Source organism: Rhinopithecus roxellana, chromosome 13 (genome assembly GCF_007565055.1).
Source record: "Rhinopithecus roxellana isolate Shanxi Qingling chromosome 13, ASM756505v1, whole genome shotgun sequence".
Classification (NCBI taxonomy): domain Eukaryota; kingdom Metazoa; phylum Chordata; class Mammalia; order Primates; family Cercopithecidae; genus Rhinopithecus; species Rhinopithecus roxellana.
In genome coordinates, this window is record NC_044561.1 from 123,406,447 (window position 1) to 123,428,547 (window position 22,101).

Consider the following 22,101-nt stretch of genomic DNA (forward strand, 5'->3'; position numbering starts at 1 on the left):
CTTGAACCCAGGAGGCGAAAGTGAGCTGAGATTGTGCCACTGCACTCCAGCCTGGGCAACAAGAGTGAAACTCCATCTCAAAGAAAAACAACAACAGCAAAAACAATCTTGAGCTCCAAAGAGCCCTAAAGGAGCAGGTAAAGAAGTCTCCTACCCTCTCATTTTCCTTTGCCCACCATGTCAGGTGTGTCTTACAGGAAGCATGGCTGGAATCTCCCTGTAGGGGAAAATGAAGAGCAAAGGCATTTGCTGTTTCCTAAGAGGGTTAGGAGATCAAATGTCCAGCTCCTGCTGTCACTCAGCCAGCCCACACCTGCTGGGAAATACAAAAAAGTAGGTTTCCTATATTTTGTAGGGTATTGTGTTACAGTAAGCTTAGCAGTTGGCATGTCTGTAATACGGTGCTGTGATTTTCACCCTTTTTTACAATTTTTTTTTTTTTTTTTTGAGACAGAGTCTCGCTCTGTCACCCAGGCTAGAGTGCAGTGGCACGATCTCGGCTCATGCAACCTCCGCCCCTCCAAGTTTAAGCAGTTCTCTGCCTCAGCCTCTGGAGTAGCTGGGATTACAGGCATGTGCCACCATGCCCGGTTAATTTTTGTATTTTTAGTAGAGACAGGGTTTCACCATCTTGGCCAGGCTGGTCTTGAACTCCTGACCTCATGATCCACCCGCCTCGGCCTCCCAAAGTGCTGGGATTACAGGCATCAGCCACCACACCTGGCCAATTTTCACCCTTTTATACATGGAAAGTTTGCCAGATAAGCCCTATTTCCACAAAATGGCAGAAGTGAATTAAAACTTTGCTTATGAAATTTGACTTGCAATTAGTATATCTTGGCAGCTTATTTGACGACTTTTTAAGACAATCTCAGCTTCCTTACATGAAATAGAGACCCCTTTCCTGCTGCCTACACAGGGAAATGCTGAGAAGAGAACTGTGAGTGCCTCAGGAGTGATTGAGGGCAGCGGACAAATGTCGAGGCTCAAATTCTGCATAAGCACAGAAGGTTGTAGACACCCTGGTGCAGGGCTCTGAAGAAAAGATGCATTACCTTTTTAAATGACAGTAGTTCATGATTATGGGAAAATTGAAAGTTAAGGAAAAGTATTTTAAAAGTCCATCAAAATCCACACATTTGGCCAGGTGAGGTGGCTCACACCTATAATCCCAGCACTTTGGGAGGCCATGACGCAGGTTGGATTGCTTGAGCTCAGGAGTTTGAGACCAGCCTGGGCAACATAGTGAAGCCCATCTCTACAAAAACACAAAATAATCAGCCAGGCGTGGTGGTATGTGCCTGTGGTCCCAGCTACTTGGGAGGCTGAGGTGGGAGGATTGCTTGAGCCCAGAAGGTGGAGGTTGCAGTGAGCTGATATCACGCCTGTCTCAAAAAAAAAAAGCGAAACCCTGTCTCAAAAAAAAAAAGAGGCCAGGTGCAGTGGCTCATGCCTGTAATCCCAGCATGTTAGGAGGCTAAGGCAGGTAGATCACCTGAAGTCAGGAGTTCGAGACCAGCCTGACCAACATGGAGAAACCTCATCTCTACTAAAAATATAAAAATAAGCTGGGCCTGGTGGTGGATGCCTGTAATCCCAGCTACTTGGGAGGCTGAAGCAGGAGAATCGCTTGAACCCAGGAGGCGGAGGTTGCAGTGAGTCGAGTTTGCGCCACTGCACTCCAGCCTGGGCAACGAGAGTGAGACTCCGTCTCAAAAAAAAAAAAAAAAATCCACACATTATCCTTACACAGATTCTTAGGCTCCTTTCTGCCCCCCAGAGTGGTTTACTTGCTTTCACCCCTTATATAGTCATCCCTCAGCATCTGTGGAGGATCAGCTCTAGGACTCCCCACGTATAGAAAATTCACAGGTGCTCAAGTTCCTTATGCAAAACAGTGCAGTTGGCCAGGCACAGTGGGCTCACACCTGTAATCCCAGCACTTTGGGAGGCCAAGGCGGGCAGATCACCCGAGGTCAGGAGTTCGAGACCAGCCTGGCCAACATGGTGAAACTTTGTTTCTACTAAAAATACAAAAAATTAGCCAGGCGTGTTGGTGCATGCCTGTAGTAGTCCCAGCTACTCAGGAGGCTGAGGCAGGAGGATCACATAAACCTGGGAGGCAGAGGTTGCAGTGAGCCAAGATCGCACTATTGCCCTCCAGCGTAGGTGACGAGCAAAACTCTGTCTCAAAAAAAAAAAAAAAGCCGGGTGTGGTGGCTCAAGCCTGTAATCCCAGCACTTTGGGAGGCCGAGACGGGCGGATCACGAGGTCGGGAGATTGAGACCATCCTGGCTAACACGGTGAAACCCCGTCTCTACTAAAAATACAAAAACTAGCCGGGCGAGGTGGCGGGCGCCTGTAGTCCCAGCTACTCGGGAGGCTGAGGCAGGAGAATGGCGTAAACCCGGGAGGCGGAGCTTGCAGTGAGCTGAGATCTGGCCACTGCACTCCAGTCCGGGCAACAGAGCAAAACTCCACCTCAAAAAAAAAAAAAAAAAAAAAAAAAAGGGGTGGGGGGCAATGCAGTGGGCCCTCGATAGCCACAGGTTCCACATCTGCCAGTGCTATCCCTGGATGTCAGTGATAGTCCATACCTTTTTAGTTCTGGTACTGTGAAGGGGACTTTATGTGGCTTATTTTCACTCACCCTCCTAACGGTTCTGTGAGTGGCTACTATTAGTCCAACTGTGCAGAAGTGAAAACTGAGGCTCTGAGTAATGTGGCTCAAGGTCACCCAGCTAGTAATGAGGCTGCCAGAGGGAAGGGACCCATGGTATTTTTTCTGAAGCCTCTGGGAGGCTTCAGGTATTACTTTCTTTTCCTTTTTCTTAAATCCTCTAATGCTTTAGGCCCCAGGGCCTTGCAGGCATTGTGAGATCTGAGTTGGGGATCACACGGCAGTGCTTTCTGTTCTGTTCTTTCCCTGTCTAGGCATCATGGCCATCCTGTTCTCAGGCATCGTGATGTCCCACTACACGCACCATAACCTCTCCCCAGTCACCCAGATCCTCATGCAGCAGACCCTCCGCACCGTGGCCTTCCTGTGTGGTGAGTTCTGCGTCTGTGTGGCCATGCACAGGCCCACCCAGAGCTGATCTTTCTTCCTTACCCTGTTTTAGAGTCAGTTGAGACTTTCCTTGGCAGCAGGGCAGCAGCTCCTCAGAGCCAGATCCCGTACTCGCTTATCTTTTGTTTGTTCCTCTGGCTTTGAAATTTCATAAAGTAAACCAAACACCTAATAAATGAACATCTGGTGCCTACGATTTAAAGACCAAAAATAGTGAGAACCAATTATGAACATTTGAGACATGAATTTTTAATGTATTAATGTGACATTTCCAAAAATGTAGTCCTTGGAAATAATATTAATGATGGTTAGATGAAAATGGCTCCATAGTCAAGCAAGGAGGCATGGGGCTCACACCTGTAATCCCAACTGTTTGGGAGGCTGAGAGGATCACTTGAGCCCAGGAGTTCAAGGCTGCAGTGGGCTATGATCTTAAAAAAAGAAAGAAAGATAGAAAAAGATAAATTTTGTAGTCAAACAAGAGTTTAGGAAATCCTGGTTAAATAAAATTTAACATTTATGAATTGCCAGACTTTTCAGCAAATGTGCATTGTAAAATCCTTAATGGGGGATATAGTTACGGAATTTTCCAAACTTGTCCACAGAATCTTTTATTCACGAGAGCAGCCTGAGGGACATCACTCAGGGACAGTTTGCAGTAGAGGTGTCATTTGTTGGGCTGGTATAAACCATGATGGCTTTGTCTTTAAGCAGTTTTTTCGAGCTTATTCTCCCCACACTCAGACATACCCATGTATCTCCCCACCAACTTTATACTTGGAAGTGGTTGGAGTTGGGGAACAACTCTCACCATGTCTCTCTAAGCTGGCCCCCAAGTGGCTCCTGCCCTAGTTGTCATCATCAAAGTCACTCCTGGCATTTTGGGGGATTTGTCTCTCTCTTTTTTTTTTTGAGATGGAGTCTTGCTCTGTCGCCCAGGCTAGAGTGCAGTGGCGCGATCTTGGCTCACTGCAAGCTCCGCCTCCCGGTTTCACGCCATTCTCTCACCTCAGCCTCCCGAGTAGCTAGGACTACAGGTGCCCGTCACCACACCCGGCTAATTTTGTTTTTTGTATTTTTAGTATAGACGGGGTTTCACCGTGTTAGCCAGGATGGTCTCGATCTCCTGACCTTGTGATCCACCCGCCTCGGCCTCCCAGAGTGCTGGGATTACAGGCAAGAGCCACCATGCCCAGTTATTTGTCTCATTTTTAATTGCTACTTCCACACTGTTAGCATGCTGGAAGGCAGGGGCAGGCCAGGCAGAAACTTCAGCAGATAAGGAGGCTCAGGTGAGGGGTAGTCACATGACTTGCCCATGGTCTCATGGCCAAGAAGTGGGTATGCAGGCCAGGTCTCTCTATTCCTGGGCCAGGTCTCTCTATTCCTGGGCCAGGTCTCTCTATTCCTGGGCCAGAGGGTATTATTTGTACAGTACCTCTCTCAGAAAGCGAGACTACAGATTCTGACTCTGACCCTTCCAGTTAAAGACACATAAAGCAAATCATCCATCCAAAATGATTCTGTTTTTTACCCAGCAGACTCGCAAGTGTTAAGCTTGATAATACCCACTTCTGGCCTTGGTGTGTGGAAAACAGGCCTACTGGAATCTTTTCTGGAGAGTCATTTGCTGTGTCTGTCTGAATTTAAAAGGCACGTACTCTTTGGCCCAACAGTTCAACCGTGTGGAATTTAGCCTGTACTGGGGTGTTTGCTGAACCTCTCAGAAATAGAAACAATCTAAATATCCATCCATAGAGGATTGGTCATTAGAAAAATTGTCAAATTTTGACAGTTTGTCAAGTGTGACAGAAAGACCGTCAAATACTTCTGCAGATAAACATGATCCCACCCAGGGAACGTGATAAACACGATTCTGCCTGCTGGCTGAACACTCACTAGCAAGCGTCTCAACTGTGGCAAAGTGGCAAAAATTCAGAGCAAATGACTGCGACGCCACATGACAAATGTGAAGGGGCTTTGGTTAACCATGATGTATCCAGACCCTGGAGTTGATGCTGCCAGGGAAAAGCATCCACTAGATCTGAATGTCTTCTAAATGTGCTCATTTGGAAAGATCACACAAATATTAGATAAGAAAAAATTTCAAAGAGAGGAGGGTGGGTAAACTCTCCAGCTTGTGGACTTGTTTTAAACTTGGGTACCATTCAAAGGAAAAACATTGTTAGAATGTAAAACAGCCTTGCTCTTTATGATCAGCTATTTTAAAATACAGTTTTAGGCCAGGCACAGTGGCTCATGCTTGTAATCCCAGCACTTTGGGAGGCCAAGGTGTGCAGATGACAAGGTCAGGAGTTCGAGACCAGCCTGGCCAACACAGTGAAACCCCGTCTCTACTAAAAAAAAAAAAAAAAAAAAAAAATTATCTGGGCGTGGTGGTAGGCACCTGCAGTCCCAGCTACTTGAGAGGCTGAGGCAGGAGAATCGCTTGAACCCGGGAGGCGGAGGTTGCAGTGAGCCGAGATCATGCCACTGCACTCCAGCCTGGGAGAGAGAGTGAGACTCTGTCTCTAAAAAGTATATATATACAGTTTTAATCTCTTTAGTCATTATGCTATTCTGAGGGACATCACAGTTTAAGCAGAGAGCCTAGTGTTAGAAATTTATAAGGTGCTTTTTCTTAAGATATACAAGTTTGTGTGACAGAGAGTAAATACTGGGCTCTGTTTGGCTTGCAGAGTGGAGCCAAGAGTTAGCAATGAGTCTCACTCTGCAAATCCTGCTGGGTGTGAGCTGTGTTCTAAACCTTGTGGCAATGTTAAATATATTAAGCTAATCATGTGGAAGTTAACCAAAGACCCCTTCACATTTGTCATGTGGCGTCACAGTCATTTGCTCTGAATTTTGGCCACGTTGCCACAGTTGGGACCCTAGCTAGTGACAGTGTTCAGCAGATCGGCAGATTCATGTGTTTCCAACTTCCCTGGGCGGGATTGCGTTTATTTGCAGAAGTATTTGACAGTTGACTCATTACATTAAGAGATTTCTGAATACCAGGGACATGTTGCTTATGTAGTAGAAAAGAATAAGAGAATTTAAGCACAGGTTTGGCCAAGATATTGGCTGCGGGATTTTCAAGAAAATAAGGAAAGTGTTGTATTGGATTCTGCCTGTGAATGTTTGCTTGCTTAACAGTTTAGTACCATATTGGAATGAAATCATTGGGGTTGAATAATCCGTTCTTTGGTTTGTTTCAGAAACATGTGTGTTTGCATTTCTTGGCCTGTCCATTTTTAGTTTTCCTCACAAGTTTGAAATTTCCTTTGTCATCTGGTGCATAGTAAGTATTTTCCTTGTTTTTTTTATTTAATTACTTATTTGTAGATCAATAAACACATGTTCCGGATTCGTTTATGTAACTGTTAACTGTTCAAAGTCAACAGCTACATAGAGTTTTTTGTTTAAAGTTTCTTTTGTTAAAAAAAAAAAAAAATCACAAACATATACTAAGGGGGCAGGGGTAGAATTAAGTGAATAAATATCCCCAGAAAGGACTTTTTTAAGGTTTTTTTGTTGTCGTTGTTGTTTTTCTGAGATGGAGTCTTGCTCTGTCGCCCAGGCTGGAATGCAGTAGTGCAATCTCAGCTCACTGCAACCTCCACCTCTCAGGTTCGAGTGATTCTCCTGCCTCAGCCTCCCAAGTAGCTGGGATTACAGGCACACATCACCATGCCCGGCTAATTTTTGTATTTTTAGTAGACATGGGGTTTCATCATATTGGTCAGGCTGGTCTTGAACTCTTGACCTCGTGATCCACCTGCCTCAGCCTCCCAAAGTGCTGGGATTACAGGCATGAGCCACCGCGCCCAGTCTTGTTTTTTAAGATTTTTAATGGCCTTGAATATTATGGTCTTTAAATAAAAGTACAGGTTTGTAGGTTTTTGTGTGAGGAGGTAAAAGCAGATTTCAAAATTGAATATGTAATTGACCATAACCATGTAAAACTATTATGCACAGAAAAAACGAAAGTATGTAAAGAAAATGTAGCCACATGTTCACAGTGGTTATAGAACTGGGATTTCTTTCTCTTTCCTAATTTTTCTGGATAGTTTATTATGTACTTCTTACTGCAATTTTCTTCAAATTTGTCTATTTATATTTGTCTGTTTATAAGATAGTCTTCCTGCAACCTGGGTACTTCCACCTGTCAGTCAGCAAGAGCTCGCTGCTCTTGGTCACTGTTATTCGTCCTCCAACCTCAGGTTTCAGGGCGAAAAAAAAGCAGCTTAGCAAAAGTCCTTTACTGAAAGTATAATAGCCTAGGCTGCACGCAGTGGCTCACGCCTGTAATCTCAGCACTTTGGGAGGCCGAGGCTGGTGGATCATGAGGTCAGGAGTTCGAGACCAGCCTGGCCAACATGGTGAAACTTTGTCTCTACTAAAAATGCAAAATTAACTGGGCGTGGTGGTCCGTGCCTGTAATTCCACCTACTCGGGGGACTGAGGCAGGAGAATTGCTTGAACCCGGGAGGTGGAGGTTGCAGTGCAGTGAGCCAAGATCACGCCATTTGCACCCCAGCCTGGGCAAAAAGAGCAAAACTCTGTCTCAGAAAAGAGTATAATAGCCTTTAGTGTGGCCACTGGGTAAAAGGGGACACATTTAATCAAACCTGAAACACCAGTGTAGGCATGGAAGATTGGATTTCAGTGGGTGAAACAGGGAGGTGACTATTTCAGCCACAGGTTGGGAGGAAAATGAGAGGATGCCCTGGGGTGACAACTCAGTTTTCTCTAAGCAGTTAGGCCCAGGCTGGCCCTGCAGCTAGTGGAGATGGCCTGTGCTATTCAGATGGGTTACAGTTCCTGCCCTGTAAGCTCCGCTTAGTGGTCAAGAGCATGGGCTCTGGGGTCTGAACCAGATTTGAGGCTTGAATCCATTACTTCCTGCCTTGTCAAGTTGGACCAATTACTTCATCTCTCTATACCTCAGTTCCCTTGCCTATAAACTGGAGATAATAATACCTACTTTATAAGACCTTTGCAAGGATTTAAATTTAGCAGGATAATGCATGTAAAATGATCAGCATGTTGTCTGGCATAGAAATGTTTGATGATTGGAAACATTTACTCTTGACCAGGCACGGTGGCTCACGCCTATTATCCCAGCACTTTGGGAGGCTGAGGCGGGCTGATCACTTGAGGTCAGGAGTTTGAGACCAGCCTGGCCAACTTGGCGAAACCCAGTCTCTATTAAAAATACAAAAATCAGCTAGGCATGGTAGCACACGCCTGTAATCCCAGCTACTAGGGAGACTGAGGCAGGACATTTGCTTGAACCTGAGGGGCAGATGTTGCAGTGAGCCAAGATCGCACCACAGCACTCCATCTCAAAAAAAAAAAAAAAAAATACTGTAAAATTCATGCTTGTTAAAGGAATAAACTGAAAGCCTAAAGAATGTGCTGTATATGTCTGTGTCATCCTTTTCAAGTAGTTATGGTAAGAACCAAGATGAAGAAAATGAAAGTAAAGTAATAAATGTCCTAAGAATCTGCTTGGATAAGATTTAAACTTTAGGCTGGGTGCAATGACTCACACCTGTAATCCTAGCACTTTGGGAGGCAAAGGCAGGAGGATTGATTGAGACCAGGAGTTTGAGACCAGCCTGGGCAACATAGGAAGACCTCATCTTTAACTAAAAAGTTTAAAAAATTAGCCAGGCATGGTGGTGCATGCCTGTAGTTCTAGCTACTTGGGAGGTTAAGGTGGGAGGATCACTTGAGCCCAGGAGGTTGAGGTTGCATTGAGCCACAATCGCGCCACTGTACTCCGGCATGGGAGACAGAGCGAGACCTTGTCTCAAAACAAACAAACAAACAAACAACAAAAGATGTGAACTTTACATAAAGCTGTACTTTGCCAAGACTAGCATGCCTTTGGAGTTGGAGAGGAACCAAAAGCCACAGCAAGCAGCTGGCCGGCTAAGCCAGGGCATATGGCCTCCTTGTAGACCCTACCTCTGCGTGCCTCTTGCTCAGAGAGCAGTGTTTCCATGCATGGGTAGGCCCTTCATAGCTACCCTCCTTTCCCTGAGGGAGAGGCAGAAACACCTTATCTGTCCCCTTAGGGCTGGAATGATCAATGCAGGCCTGTCCCAAGGAGGAGCGCCTTTGGAGTCAGGTTGTCCTTAAACTAATCTGTGAATACTTCTGTACAGCCTCTTGGCATTCAGTTTTGTTCTGCTGTCATTACTAATGCCCTTCCTGATACCTCGTCAGTTCTCTTTTCTGGCTACTGAGAAAGGTAACGTACAAAGCGTTATCCTTTCCGAGATGCATAGAATCCAGCAGCTCCGGCAGCACGCCCACGCTGGGTCTCTCACGAGCATGGTGTTGCTCGTGTCTTTTATGGCTGAGGGGCATGAGGGGAATGCTGCATTTGTACTGGATGTGTTACACAGTCTGCAGCAGCTTCAAGAAGCTTCAGCGTGAAGAGCCAGATGTTTTCACCTAAGACTTAGTTTGTTGCTATCAACAGGTGCTTGTACTATTTGGCAGAGCGGTAAACATTTTCCCTCTTTCCTACCTCCTGAATTTCTTCCGGGATCATAAAATCACACCGAAGATGATGTTCATCATGTGGTTTAGTGGTAAGTCAAATCTTGAATAAATGGGGTGGAGAAATACCTGTTAAAAGCACGCCCCACACAGAGAGAGCCGTGGTTCTCCGCTAGCGCCCTTGGCAAAGCCACAAGTAATCAATACTCCCGTCTAATGGCACCTACTGCAACCAGGATGGTGCCCCTCACCATGGTGCTATGAAGTGGGCGAGGCTAGGTTGGAAGAGGGCAAAGGACATGCCCAGGGTCACGTGACCACTGGAGGTAGAGCTGGGATTTCTGCCACTCTCCCCTGGACAGGACAGTGCAGTCCAGGACGCAGCTGGGCGTGGCTCAGTGCCTCTCCGTGGGTTTTCTAGGCTGAAGTAATAATGGACTCAAGGTAGAAAAGGTGAAAGTTGAAACTGTTTCATACCTTATGTTAGTTTTGGATATTTTTCCTTTAAGTCACAAAGTTCTGGTAGTTTAATTTGAATGTTTCAGTTGCTATTTAATCGCTTTTTAAAGGATGGAAATGATTTCATAAATCTTTGCTTCTAAAGAACTGGATCCATAGGCATCCTTAAATTTATTTTTGAGCAATACATACTGTTCTTTATGCTTTCTTGCTTAAATATTATAATTAAAGTATTTTCCGTGTGGGTTGAGTTATAGCAACATACTTTATAATGTTCTTTATCCAAAGGCATATCTGCAAGTTTGTCTCAGATTTCTCTTCTTTCTAAAGGCCATGTTTAAAAATGTGTATGTGTCATATATATGTATGTATATGTCTATGTATGTATACATATATATATGGTGAGAAAAACTCATTTTTTTCCTAATCTCTTTTTCCAGTGAGGCAAACTACTTTGTAAAGTGGTTGCAGAAGTGTGTCAGAGGTTTTTGAAGTGATGTGAGCTATTTGGGAAGGGGGGCACGAGGATAAGAGAGCGTTACAGGGAAGGTTGGAGTGTATTTGAAATGGCGGGGGCTGTCAGCTCTTGTTCTGTCCCAGGCTCCCTGGGCTCTTGCTCCGTGGGTTTCCATCCAGGCTTTCCTGGATCTTCAACGAGGGGCACCGAACAAGCGTCTGCTTCCGGCCCCTTGCATCATCATTTAAGCAATCAGAGCTTCTCCTCCTTCCTACAAAACACCAGGAACTTCAGCCAGAGTTCCTCCTCACGTCCCCGCCACTGCATCCACGCCTCTTTCGCCATGGCCAGACCCCTGCGAGGGAGCCATGCTCGCTCATTTTCCCCACTTCTTCACCGTCTGTCCACGGGGCAGGAATTGGCCTTGGCAGGTCACCAGTGACCTCCCGCAGCCAGACCTGGAGGGGAGGGTCCGCCCCCGTCCTAGCCCACCTCCTTTCCACCGCCCCTGCCTTCTGATGAGGACCGTTTCACCCTCTTTCCTGGCGTCTGGGGCAAGCTCCTCTTTTCTCTTCTTTGGTGTCTCCTTGGGCTCGTCCCCCTTCACTGACCCCTCAAATAGCGGCTTCTTCAGGAGTTGGCCCCAGCCCCGCTTCTGTTTGTGTGTTCTGCACTTCACTGAGTGCGCTCACCCATCCACTGGCCTTCACTTCCACCTAGTCCAAAGCCGTTCCCACGAACCCAGACCTCCCTCTGGGATCCGTCCTCCTGTTTCCAGCTGCCTGTTTGGATGCCCTGGAGATGCCGCCATCCCTATGCCTTTGCATCTCCCTTGCCCAAGAAATCTTACTTTGAATTGCCCCATGGCCTGGCTAACTGGTACTAAGCACTTGCTGGGTACATACCCTGTTAAAGCACATGACATGTGCCATGCCACTGAATCCTCTGGCCCGTGACAGGTTTAGAGAGGCTGAGAGTCCCTCGTCCTTGCCATGTCTCTGTATTATGTGCCCTTTGCTCCTGCCCTGCCGTCTCCCCATCTGGGTATGGCCTGCAGCAGTCTGGCTGTCCTACCCCATGGTGATGTGAGCCTCCCTGCCTTCCTGTCTGGGGCAGGTCCTGGTGCTGTCTACACCCCACCCTCCCACCTTCTCTTCCAGGTACCATTTCACAACCCTCATTTGCTGTGTCTCCCAGCTGCTGTAGGAGCTCCCCAAGGGTGGGGCTAGGACTGCCTGTCCCCTCAGTACAGCGCCAAGGAAGCCAGGAAGCTTCTAAGAGAGGAAAGTGCTGTTTCCCAGCTCAGTCCGTGCCCCTCACTTGTTTCCTAGTAGCCTCACAGGGGACCAGCCAGCCTCTCATTACCACCTAAGCAGCCCACAGCCCCATCAGTGCCACCAGGGGCCTCCACAGAGGCAGCATCTCGAGATAGGAGGGGTGCTGGACACACTGCATCCTGTGCTGTTGTGGGTATTAGATGAGTGGCCGTGGGCGGGCCATGCTGCTCTTGGCTTTCATCCCTCATCTGTGTGTTGTGGACAAGAGTATCGCTGCTCGGTGAGGATTCCTGTGAAGATCCAGTGATGCTCTGCACGCTGAGCACCTGCCCGGGCCTGGCGCACACACAGGAAGGGCTCAGCCCACAGCAGCTGTCCTGCAGTTTCCAGGACATGAGCGTCAGGCTTGATAAGTCCTCCCGCACCCACACCTGGGGCTCTGTAGCTGGGGCAGGACACCTCATTTGATCTGCCCAAGTGGGCATGGAGGTGAGTCTGTGGTCCCGACATCTCTGCCACCTGCTCTTTACACCCCAAAGCCTCACAGGGCGAGCACACGCCCTTTAGCAGGGCCATTAGCATAATCGGCTGGTGCTGGGCGCGGTGGCTCAAGCCTGTAATCCCAGCGCTTTGGGAGGCCGAGATGGGCGGATCACGAGGTCAGGAGATCGAGACCATCCTGGCTAACACGGTGAAACCCCGTCTCTACTAAAAAATACAAAAAACTAGCCGGGCGAGGTGGCGGGCGCCTGTAGTCCCAGCTACTCAGGAGGCTGAGGCAGGAGAATGGCGTAAACCTGGGTGGTGGAGCTTGCAGTGAGCTGAGATCCGGCCACTGCACTCCAGCCTGGGCGACAGAGCAAGACTCCGTCTCAAAAAAAAAAAAAAAAAAAAAAAAAGAGTAATCGGCTGGTTGCGGTGTTGGGCTGGTGGATTTCCAGGGAAGACAGCCCATGAAGCTGCTGCCTCCTCACTGTGTCCTCTCATGCTGTTCGCTGACCCCAGGCCTGCGGGGGGCCATCCCCTACGCCCTGAGCCTGCACCTGGACCTGGAGCCCATGGAGAAGCGGCAGCTCATTGGCACCACCACCATCATCATTGTGCTCTTCACCATCCTGCTGCTGGGCGGCAGCACCATGCCCCTTATTCGCCTCATGGACATCGAGGATGCCAAGGCACGCCGCAGGAACAAGAAGGACGTCAACCTCAGCAAGACGGAGAAGATGGTCAGTATCACGCACCTGCAGGTGGGGCAGGGGGCTGGCCTGCTGCACAGCTGATGGTCCCCACTGTCAGGAAATGGGGAGATGAGCCTTGCTTTGAGGATGCCCAGCACCTCCACACACACGTCACACACGCACACACACCGGTCGTCCCCCACTGAGAAGGAGGTGACAGAACTTGAGTTCTGAAGCATGGCTCTTGGAGGGGGGTGTCTGGCAACTTTGTGACCTGCCGCAGCCAGGGAGGCTGTGGGCGACCCCATCTGCTCCCTCTCTGAAGCTCCATAGGGCACCACAGGGGTCTGGGCCTATGCCACCCTCCCAGCAGTGCCTCTGCCCTGCCAGCAGCTGAGACACCTGTCAGGGCCCAGGCTTGAGGGTTTCAAAATCCCATCATTCCCTAGTATGGTTTTACTAAAAACCACCTGTTAGGGGCCTGAGGAGGGGAGGACGGCTTGCAGTGGCTGTGAGGCCCTTGAGAGGGGTACTCCTCCAAGGACAGATATGGTGTGGGGTTGGAGGTACCCAGGCCCCAGCTGTAGGGAGAGCTGAGGCTCTGCAGCCTGCCCACCTCTTCTTCCTACAAGCCACTGCCCCTGCCACCAAGCTGCCTTCCTGCCCTGTCTTCTCCCTCAGGACCTCTATGCAAAGCTAGGCCCTCTGACCAAAGCAGAGGCTGCTGTAGGCTCCAGCCCAGAGCATCCCCTGCCAATCATGCATTTCTGGACATGCATCTCTTTCTAGTTCCCGTATGCTAGGCCTCAGTAACTTTAATCAGTCATCAGAGGCTCAGGAGTCCTCACGTGGCCATCCACGGCTAACATTGGAGTCAGGGCTGGCAAGACCATGGCCTCCAGTCACCAAACTGGGCGCCTCAGCCAGTGCAGTGCTGCTGGGAGGAAAGTTCCAGATGGCTGTGAGGCCTGGCTCTGCAGAACTTCCATCACACTAAGAGGCCCTTTGCCCCCAACCCCTATCTACCAACTTTTTTGTTTTTCACAAAAGCTCTAGCTTAGGTCTTTCTGGGTATCAGAATTGGTGGGGGGCTTGCTACACACAGGCTGCTGGGTCTGTCACCAGCATCTCATAGGTCTGGCATGGGGTCCGAAAGAATTTGTGTTTCTTCTTTATTTCCGAGACAGGGTCTCACTCTGTTGCATAGGCTGAAGTGCAGTGGTACGATCATGGTCGCCCACTGCAGCCTGGACCTCTTGGGCTCAAGCAGTCCTCTCACCTCAGCCTCTGGAGTAGTTGGGACTCCAGACAGGCGTGACCCCACCCAGCTAATTTTTTTCTTATTTTTAGTAGAGACAGGGTCTGACCATGTGGCCTAGGCTAAGAATTTGTGTTTCTAACAAGTTGCCAGGTAGTACTGCTGCAGCCAATCCTGTGAACACGCTTGGCGAAGCACAGCACTAGCAGAAATAGGACAGTTCCTCTGAGGATGAACCGCTGAGTTTCTGGAATGTTTTCTGTGGCAGTCAATGTGCTTGCATTTTCCTTCATATTGTCCCAATAGGCTGCCTGGAAACTGGTGCTTTCATTATACCCATTTTGCAGATGAGAATGCTGAGGCACCAAGAGAATCAGATCAGACAGCTGCGGGCTGTCTCCCGAGCCTGCGTTCTTCACCACCACACTGATCAGCAGTCCTCAAAATGGGGTCCCCAGACTAGCAGCATCACTGGAAACCTGTTAGATCTGCAGATTCCCAAGCCCACTCAGATCTACTGAATTAGCACCTCTGCAGGTGGCTCCGGTGGGCTCAGTATTTTGTGGTTTCACAAGCCCCCCAGGTAGATTCTAATACAGACCCGTGTTTGACAACCACTGCTTCACAGCATCTAAATGCCCTCCCCTCCCCTGCCCTCATCTCCCCTGCCCTCATCTCCCCTCCCTGCTCCTGCCCTGCACCCTCTCCCCCACACCCTCTCCCCCACACCCCCGCCACCACCTGCACCTGTGGCCCCACCAAGGCTCCTGCAGCAGAACGGGCGCTGCACTCAGAGCCTGTCTGCTTTGCTCCTACCTCTTCACCTCTGGCCCTCCCCTCCACATGGGGTCCTTTTCTCATCCCTCTTCAATTCCTACAGGATGTGTCCCTCTCCCCTCTCGTCTCCTGACTTGATTGGCAAAAGCCTGTCCACGGTGGGGTCCTAGCTAATAGAGCCACAGGCAGAGAGACAAAAAGCCTCCCTGTGCGATTTGCTGCTAATGAAAAGCCCAGAACAGCAGTTCCGGTCCTGGTTGCATGATAGAATCACCCAAAAAGCTTGAAAAGCTTAAAACCCAAGCCCCAGCCCAGTCCTTCTGTTTTAGCTGTCCTAGGTGGGGTCCTGGGCATCCATTGTGCCCTGAGGGACCTTCCCGCCTCCCTGCGGGCTCCCAGGAGGCCATCTGCTGCCCATCGTCACCCTGCACTGATGGTCAAGTGGAGTTAGGATTGGGGACACTGGCGGCCTGGGTGGTGTGGGGTCTTCCAGAGGTGCCCCCGATGGTGCCCGCTGATGGCCATCGGGCTGCCTTTCTTCCCTGCTCAGGGCAACACTGTGGAGTCGGAGCACCTGTCGGAGCTCACGGAGGAGGAGTACGAGGCCCACTACATCAGGCGGCAGGACCTCAAAGGCTTCATGTGGCTGGACGCCAAGTACCTGAACCCCTTCTTCACTCGGAGGCTGACGCAGGAGGTGGGATACTGGCCAGGCCACACTTTGTGGGGGTCCCTTGCCTGCCTCCTTCAGGACCTGCGGTGGCCCAGGGTGGGGTGGAGGAAGAGTCGGGGGGCAGAAAGTCTCACGTGGGCCCGCCAGGCCGCCGCCTCCTGATCTGGGGGCTGGACGTGCTTGTGGAACTCGGCATCTGCTGTTTTTCCTTCGCTGCCACGTTCAGGGCGAGGTTAATAATAGATTTGTTAACACAGTTTGGTTTTCCTGGATGACAGACGGGGGTATTGATCAGCTACTGAATCAGAGCTGAGGAATTTCAGACACACCAGGACCTCAGGCTGTGGCCCAAGGCTGCCCCCAGCTCAGGCCTCTGGTTCTGTCCCTCGGGGCACTGTTGGCCTCTCTTTAGTTGGAGGCCTTGCGTAGGGGTGGGGCTCTTCCTGCGGCTGCCTGCTTTGTTTCTGTGCAGGCCCATTTTCCATTCTCGGGCAGGCCTGATAGCTGCCGGTGTGTGCGCTCTTCTGGAGCCAGGCAGCTCCAGTGACTGTGACCACAACTGCTTCCTTCTTCAGCATCCCGTGCAGTGGATGCAGCTGTCTCCCTGACAGCTGAGGAGATGGAGGCCCAAGGGGGTGCAGTAACCCCTTGAGGTCACAGCCAATACGGGCATAATTGGGAGCAGAGCTAAGTGTGTCTGACTCCAGAGACCACATTTTCAACCTCATGCCATGCTACCTCCTCCTTTCTGAATGACACCTCCTGTGATCTCCACCCCTACAAAGAACAATCCCAGCTCAGTTTGTTCAATTGAAGCTGAAGTTGCCTGTGGCCATCACCCTACCTCCTACCTCCTCCCCAGACACCCCACCCAAGGGCACCCAGCGGCCTCCCCTCCCTTCCTTGGCCCTGCCCCCGACGGCTTGGTTGTGTCTCTCGACCCAGGACCTGCACCACGGGCGCATCCAGATGAAAACTCTCACCAACAAGTGGTACGAGGAGGTACGCCAGGGCCCCTCCGGCTCTGAGGACGACGAGCAGGAGCTGCTCTGACGCCAGGTGCCAAGGCTTCAGGCAGGCAGGCCCAGGATGGGCGTTTGCTGCCCACAGACACTCAGCAGGGGCCTCAAAGAGGTGCGTGCATCCAGCAGCCCCTTCAGGACTCCGGACATAGAGGGCAGGGCGAGGTACTGGCTGCAGAGTCACCTTAGACCAGAACTTGCCAGGCCTCTGGAGCCAGGTGACTTCTTGGGAAACTGTCATCTCCCGACTCCTCCCTGACCCAGCCTCTGCTCAGTGTGGCTCGTCGGCCCACAGAGGAGAGGGAGCACGGGGCCAGGTGCCAGTCGTCTGTGAAGCTGGGGCACCTACCCCGCCACCTGGAGGACCCCTGTGGCCCCCTGCCTAGAGCACCATCTACAGGTGTGCCATTCCCCAGCCACTGCCTTCATCCTGCCCCCACCGGACTGGCAGAGCCAGGGGTCAGCCACCTGCCTTTGAGTCATCAAGATGCCTCCGCAGCCACAATTCTGACCTAAGTGACAGAGCCCAGAAATCTTGAAAACCTCCCACTGCTCTTTGTGATACTTCTTGTGCTCCCTCAGAGAGAGGGAGAGAAACGGAATGACCTTTTTTCCTTTACCTGATTGGCACTTCTCAGCCTGTCTCCCTGGACAGCAGGCGGCTGCTGCCCTTCTCTGGGCATCTTCTGAATGTTTACACTGGTACCTTCTGGTATCTTCTTTAGAACCCCCTGCAAGCTGCAACCCAAGGCTTTTATCTTGCAGGGTCAGAGCGCCCTCTAGAGGGAAAAGCTAGAGGCACAGGGTTTCTGCCGGCCCACAACTGCTGTCTTAATTAGGTTTAAATTCATGCATTTTACAGCAAAGTGCTGAGAGCCTCGTAGTCACCTCCTGCCATCTGATCTCCCTCCCCACCATTCCCATACTCAGTTGTTCTTTTGTCTAACCGGAGGCCACTGTGCCGAGGCCCTGCGGTGTCTGCTCACTGCTGCCATCTTCGCTGCTAATCAAGGTTCCATCCTCTTTCCCCTCTCCCAGTTCCCTACCACATTGGATCCCATTTGTCACCCATGCTAGGGTCCCCAAAGCACTGGGGCAGGGGCCAGAGCAGCAGCACCCAGTGCTCCCCCGTCCCACCCCGACGTGGAGTCAGAGGCAGATGCTCCACGCACACACACCCCAGCCCTGTCCCAGGGGCCCGGCCCCCTCAGCCATCTCAGGGTGAGGAGCTGTCAGTCATGTCCAGATGGAATGGAGTCACTGACTCGCATCCTCTCCTCACCTCCCCTTTGACAAGCCTCAAACTGCTCAGCTCATCGAAGGGCCATTGCCAACTTCCGTATGTGGTTCTGGGTCCCAGGGAGCCTTGGAACCTGGCTCCCTGGGGTGGTTTAATTCACCATGTGCATTCCTGCTTCTCTGGGGACACAGTGGGCCAGCATGGGCCCTGGGCTGGAGCACACGCATCTCCATCTCTTCCACCTCAGACGGTGTGGCTCCGGATATCAGGAGGGACTGACCTCAGGACCCGTGCCAGGAACAAGAGGCCAGGCCCGATCCTGCCACCTCGCCTTGCCCCTGAAGTGAGAGCAGGCCAGCCGGGCAGGAAGCACGCTGTTTACTTTTTGCATGAAAAGTAAATTTGTACTTGATAGAGCTAAAATATGATCTTTTTAAATCTCTCAACCCCATAATTTGAGCCATTGCCTTGCTTAATTTTGGTCTCCACCATTTCCTTTTAGTGGAGAAGAGAGGAAGTCAGAGGGTGGGGACCTTTGCCTGCCCCTGGGCGAGTGGGGGCACGGATCTGAGACCAGATTGTTCTTGCGCCCCTGCCAGAACTCACTTTCCCCTGAAGTTTAGGGTCCCATCTCCCAGATGTAAGTTGCTTTGCAAACTCAGTTGTTTGCCAGGATTTCTTTCTTTCCTAATCTTAAATTGACAGATAAAGCAACGAAAAGAGTCAGATCCCATTTCCGTCTGCCCCCTCACCGCCAGGTGTGATAGCCCCAGCCACGCCACACCTGGCCTCACGCTTTCAGCTGAGACCTGAAAAGGATGCTGTGGCGGAAGAGCATGTGGGGCTTGGTGGGGGGCCCTAGCATTTGTAGGGGGCAGAGGGGGTGGCGGGACCTTTCCCAGGAGGTACCAGCACCTGCCTTGATCTCCTGTGAGCCTCCTCTGCCCCTGGGTGGCCAGGTGAGGTCAGCAGCCTGGGAGAGTGCCCCCAAGAGATAAGGACAGCCCGTGTTCCTTGGCAGTCTTGACTCGCCTTGGTAACAAAAGGCCATAGAAGTCTGTTTTTCTGGGTCAGTTTTTTTCAAATGTCTTTGCTGAGAATAACAAATTGCTGCTGTCTACCTTTAGCACACCCGATAATTCTATTTGGGGCAGTGAATGTGCAGAAGATATAAAAATATGCAGCTTAACTATATCTTCTTGCATGTGTATTTATTTTCTTCTGGGTCTAGGCCGTGGGACAGGAGAACTGTGGCGTGTAGGAGGAATACTTCAGGGTGAGTGAAGGCTGGAGCCAGGGAGCACTGGGGGAAACCAGCCTTTAGCCAGCAGTCCCTCCACCACAGGCACTGCTGTGTGGAACCAGTTCTTGGAATAAATCCCATGCTTTCTGCAGCCTGTAGTTGTTATGACCCCTCGGAACAACCACCCCGTGACTTGTGTGAGGTCTCGCAAGGAAAGGGGCTGGCTTCTAGGTTCCCGAGATAAGTTTGCTGGGGGCTGGGCCAGGGCCAGGCTAAGTGTGGCTCAGTTCCATCATCTAGAGCTCAGACACTGCCCAGAGGCAGAGTTGAAGCCCTGTCGGCCCCTACCCTAAGCCAGCCACCCCTCTTCACAGTGGGTGGACTGGGCTGGGCCAGCCGGGCTGGCTGGCTGGCATGAGGCCAAGGGGCAGGCCTGAGCGCCAGAGTCACCCAGGTTAGCCCACAGGATTCCTTTTTGTGCCATGGAATGCCGAAAGATGGGTGACTGGGGACCCTTCTTAAAACCCTTGGCAAGGGTGCCATCGGCACGGCCTGGCCTCATGAAGTCTCGGGTCCGTGTTCCCACGGGGCGCACATGCTTACAGAGTCCTCAGCAGGTGGCCGAGGCCAGGCCTCTTCTGCTGAGGAGGGTGCAGGCTGGGGTGTGGGTGTGGCCTGGGGTGGCTCAGGGCCGGAACTGCTGCCTGATTCCTGTGTGGGGAGAAGCTCAGTGGCCATTGGCTGCCACTGACAAGGATTTCACATGCAGAAGAGAAAAGGTCTCCCTCTGCCCCCCAGATTCCCTGCCGAGTGAGTGTGTGCTGCCCTTGCTGGGGGCAGGTAGGAAACCCTGAGCTTCCTGATGCAGTCATGAAGCAGTGTCCTTGGGAAGGCGTCTCCAGAGCTCTGGGCCCTCCGCCTAACGCCCTCCGTCTCAGTCAGACAAAGTCTTCAAGAGAATGAAGAGCCAGCCCCCTTCCATTTAGGCTCCTGCCATTTCCCAGACAGTTCTCCAACAGTTGAGGGGCTTCACTGTTGGCAGGCATGTAACAGAAGGAGGAAGACTAATACACACCCTGCCCCGTCCCATCCCCCTCCCCCGAGCCATTTTCTTGCTGTGCTCTCTGGTGCCCTTGAGTTGGTCTCCCTGGCTGCTCTGCGGGGGCTTCACTGGCTTTGGTGGAATGCGAAGTGCTCGTGAGCAGTGGGCCTGTGACTGGATAGGAAGATGTGCATCCGTGGTCAAAAGTCACCTGCCAGCCCTGCGGAGTCAGAGCCTCAGGCCGGGATGGGGAGGCCCCCCTACTCCCATCTGGATGGTGGGCACAGCCTGGCTTATACCAAAGGCATTGACGGTTTCTCCAAATAGGGATCTGCAAAGCTTGAATTGTCCTCAAGATGGCAAAGCTTGAATTGTCAAGATGGATGTGAATCTTAACATTCGTTTTCATCATTTCCTATGTAAAAATGAAGAGTGCTGGGTTTTTGTTTTAAGAAGCATTATGAAGGCCAGACGTACTCATTTTTCTCCCGCAAGTGAGCGGTGAGAGGCCCCTGTTAGGCCCGTTTCCTCAGCAGTGCTGTGCTGCTCTTCTTGATGGGGCTTCGGGCTGCGGGGGGAAAGTGGGTCAGAGGTGGGGGGCCTGTGGCTGCCATGCGGGAGCCCCTGCACCATCTCGGACTCTTTAAGGGAGTCAGGAATAGATGTGTGAACAGTCGTGTCACTGGATGCCTATTTAGAAATAAAGTGTATGCTGCTGAATTGGAGCCAGTGTCTGTTCATGTTCAGGTGGCTTTGCAGATGCACAGGTCACACCTCCTAGACTGGGCTCTGTGGCACACAGCTATCCAGCCCCTGGGCCGGTGGCAGCCATGTCACCAGGAAGTGCAGTGTTTAGGAGCAGGGCTGGGTCAGGGCAGCCTGTGTCTGGTTCCCACCTTTGGCCCTCAGTGAGGAGCATGTGAGGCTCAGCCACCAGCCCGGCTCAGCTTCTCACGATGCTGGGAGCCCTTCCTCCCTGGGTTCGCGGGCTGTCCGCCCGGGCTGCAGGGCCGCCTGACCTCCTGCTCGGGGCTTGTAGATCAGTGCCCCACAGGCCTTTGCCTGATGGTGAAATGGGGAACTTCTGTCACTGAACCTGCCCTCCCGCAGGAGTGGGGGCATCCATAGCCTCTGATCGGAGGTGGTGGCGAGTGGGGGAAGAAGGGTCACGAATTCATCTATACCCCCACGTACTTCCAAAGGCATCGAAGCTACTGATGGTAACAGGCATGAACCAAAAATGCTTGTGATATAAAATGAAACCAGTCAGGAGCAGCTGTCCTGGCCCCGGCCACGGGGCAAAAGCTGAGTTTCCTGGTTTCTTCCCACCCTGTGCCCACCCTAGGGGAGACTCCCAAGGCCACAGGGGGCTCGCCTTGGTCCGCGTTTGGTGGAAACCCAGATTCAGAGAAATACTTCTCCACCATAATAAAAACTGCAAGTGTGATGACAAGTGGTAGCTGACACTTGGCCTCAGTGTCAGGGAGGCACCACGAGAATGATGAGAACTCTGGCTGACAGAAAGCAAAATTTTCCAGGCCAGGCCTGCCTGTGAGGGCGGCTGGGAAGCAGGGCTGTGTCGTGCTGAGCAGTGTCAGCTGGGACAGAACGCAGTGCTGGCAGCAAAGGTAGGGGGTGGTCCTGAGTGGGCACCTTGTTCCCACGAAGGGAACAGGGCATGTTTCATTTGTATTTCAACCTTCTCAACTCCTAGAGAAAGCTCTTAGGGTAGAGGGGAGCAATTGAGGCAAGAAATATTTTCCTTAGAGGCTAGAAAGCTGGCAGGAGGCTGGAGGGTCATGCACAAAGTTGAGGGCCCTGTAACCTCTGATTATTCCGTAGGGCACTAGGGGAATGAAGCTGGCCTGTAGCGGGGACCCACGGCCTC

At 51.3% G+C, this 22,101-nt stretch overlaps 1 protein-coding gene across 5 annotated transcripts in view; it reads left to right on the forward strand.

Moving 5' to 3' along the window:
- The window catches only part of SLC9A8 (solute carrier family 9 member A8), an 80,343-nt gene extending 59,405 nt beyond the window's left edge, over positions 1 to 20,938 (forward strand). For 2 of the 5 annotated variants that reach the window (XM_030914018.1, XM_030914020.1), the window contains 6 exons: positions 2,936 to 3,052; positions 6,290 to 6,372; positions 9,568 to 9,679; positions 12,786 to 13,006; positions 15,544 to 15,690; positions 16,612 to 17,010. In XM_030914018.1, the coding sequence (XP_030769878.1) occupies positions 2,936 to 3,052; positions 6,290 to 6,372; positions 9,568 to 9,679; positions 12,786 to 13,006; positions 15,544 to 15,690; positions 16,612 to 16,719 (788 nt within the window). In that variant the 3' untranslated portion in view covers positions 16,720 to 17,010. Of the gene's footprint in view, positions 1 to 2,935; positions 3,053 to 6,289; positions 6,373 to 9,567; positions 9,680 to 11,663; positions 12,499 to 12,785; positions 13,007 to 15,543; positions 15,691 to 16,611 lie in introns of those variants that run through there. The other 3 variants (XM_030914016.1, XM_030914017.1, XM_030914019.1) reach the window with 3 other exon arrangements.
- The last annotated feature ends 1,163 nt before the right edge of the window (positions 20,939 to 22,101 follow it).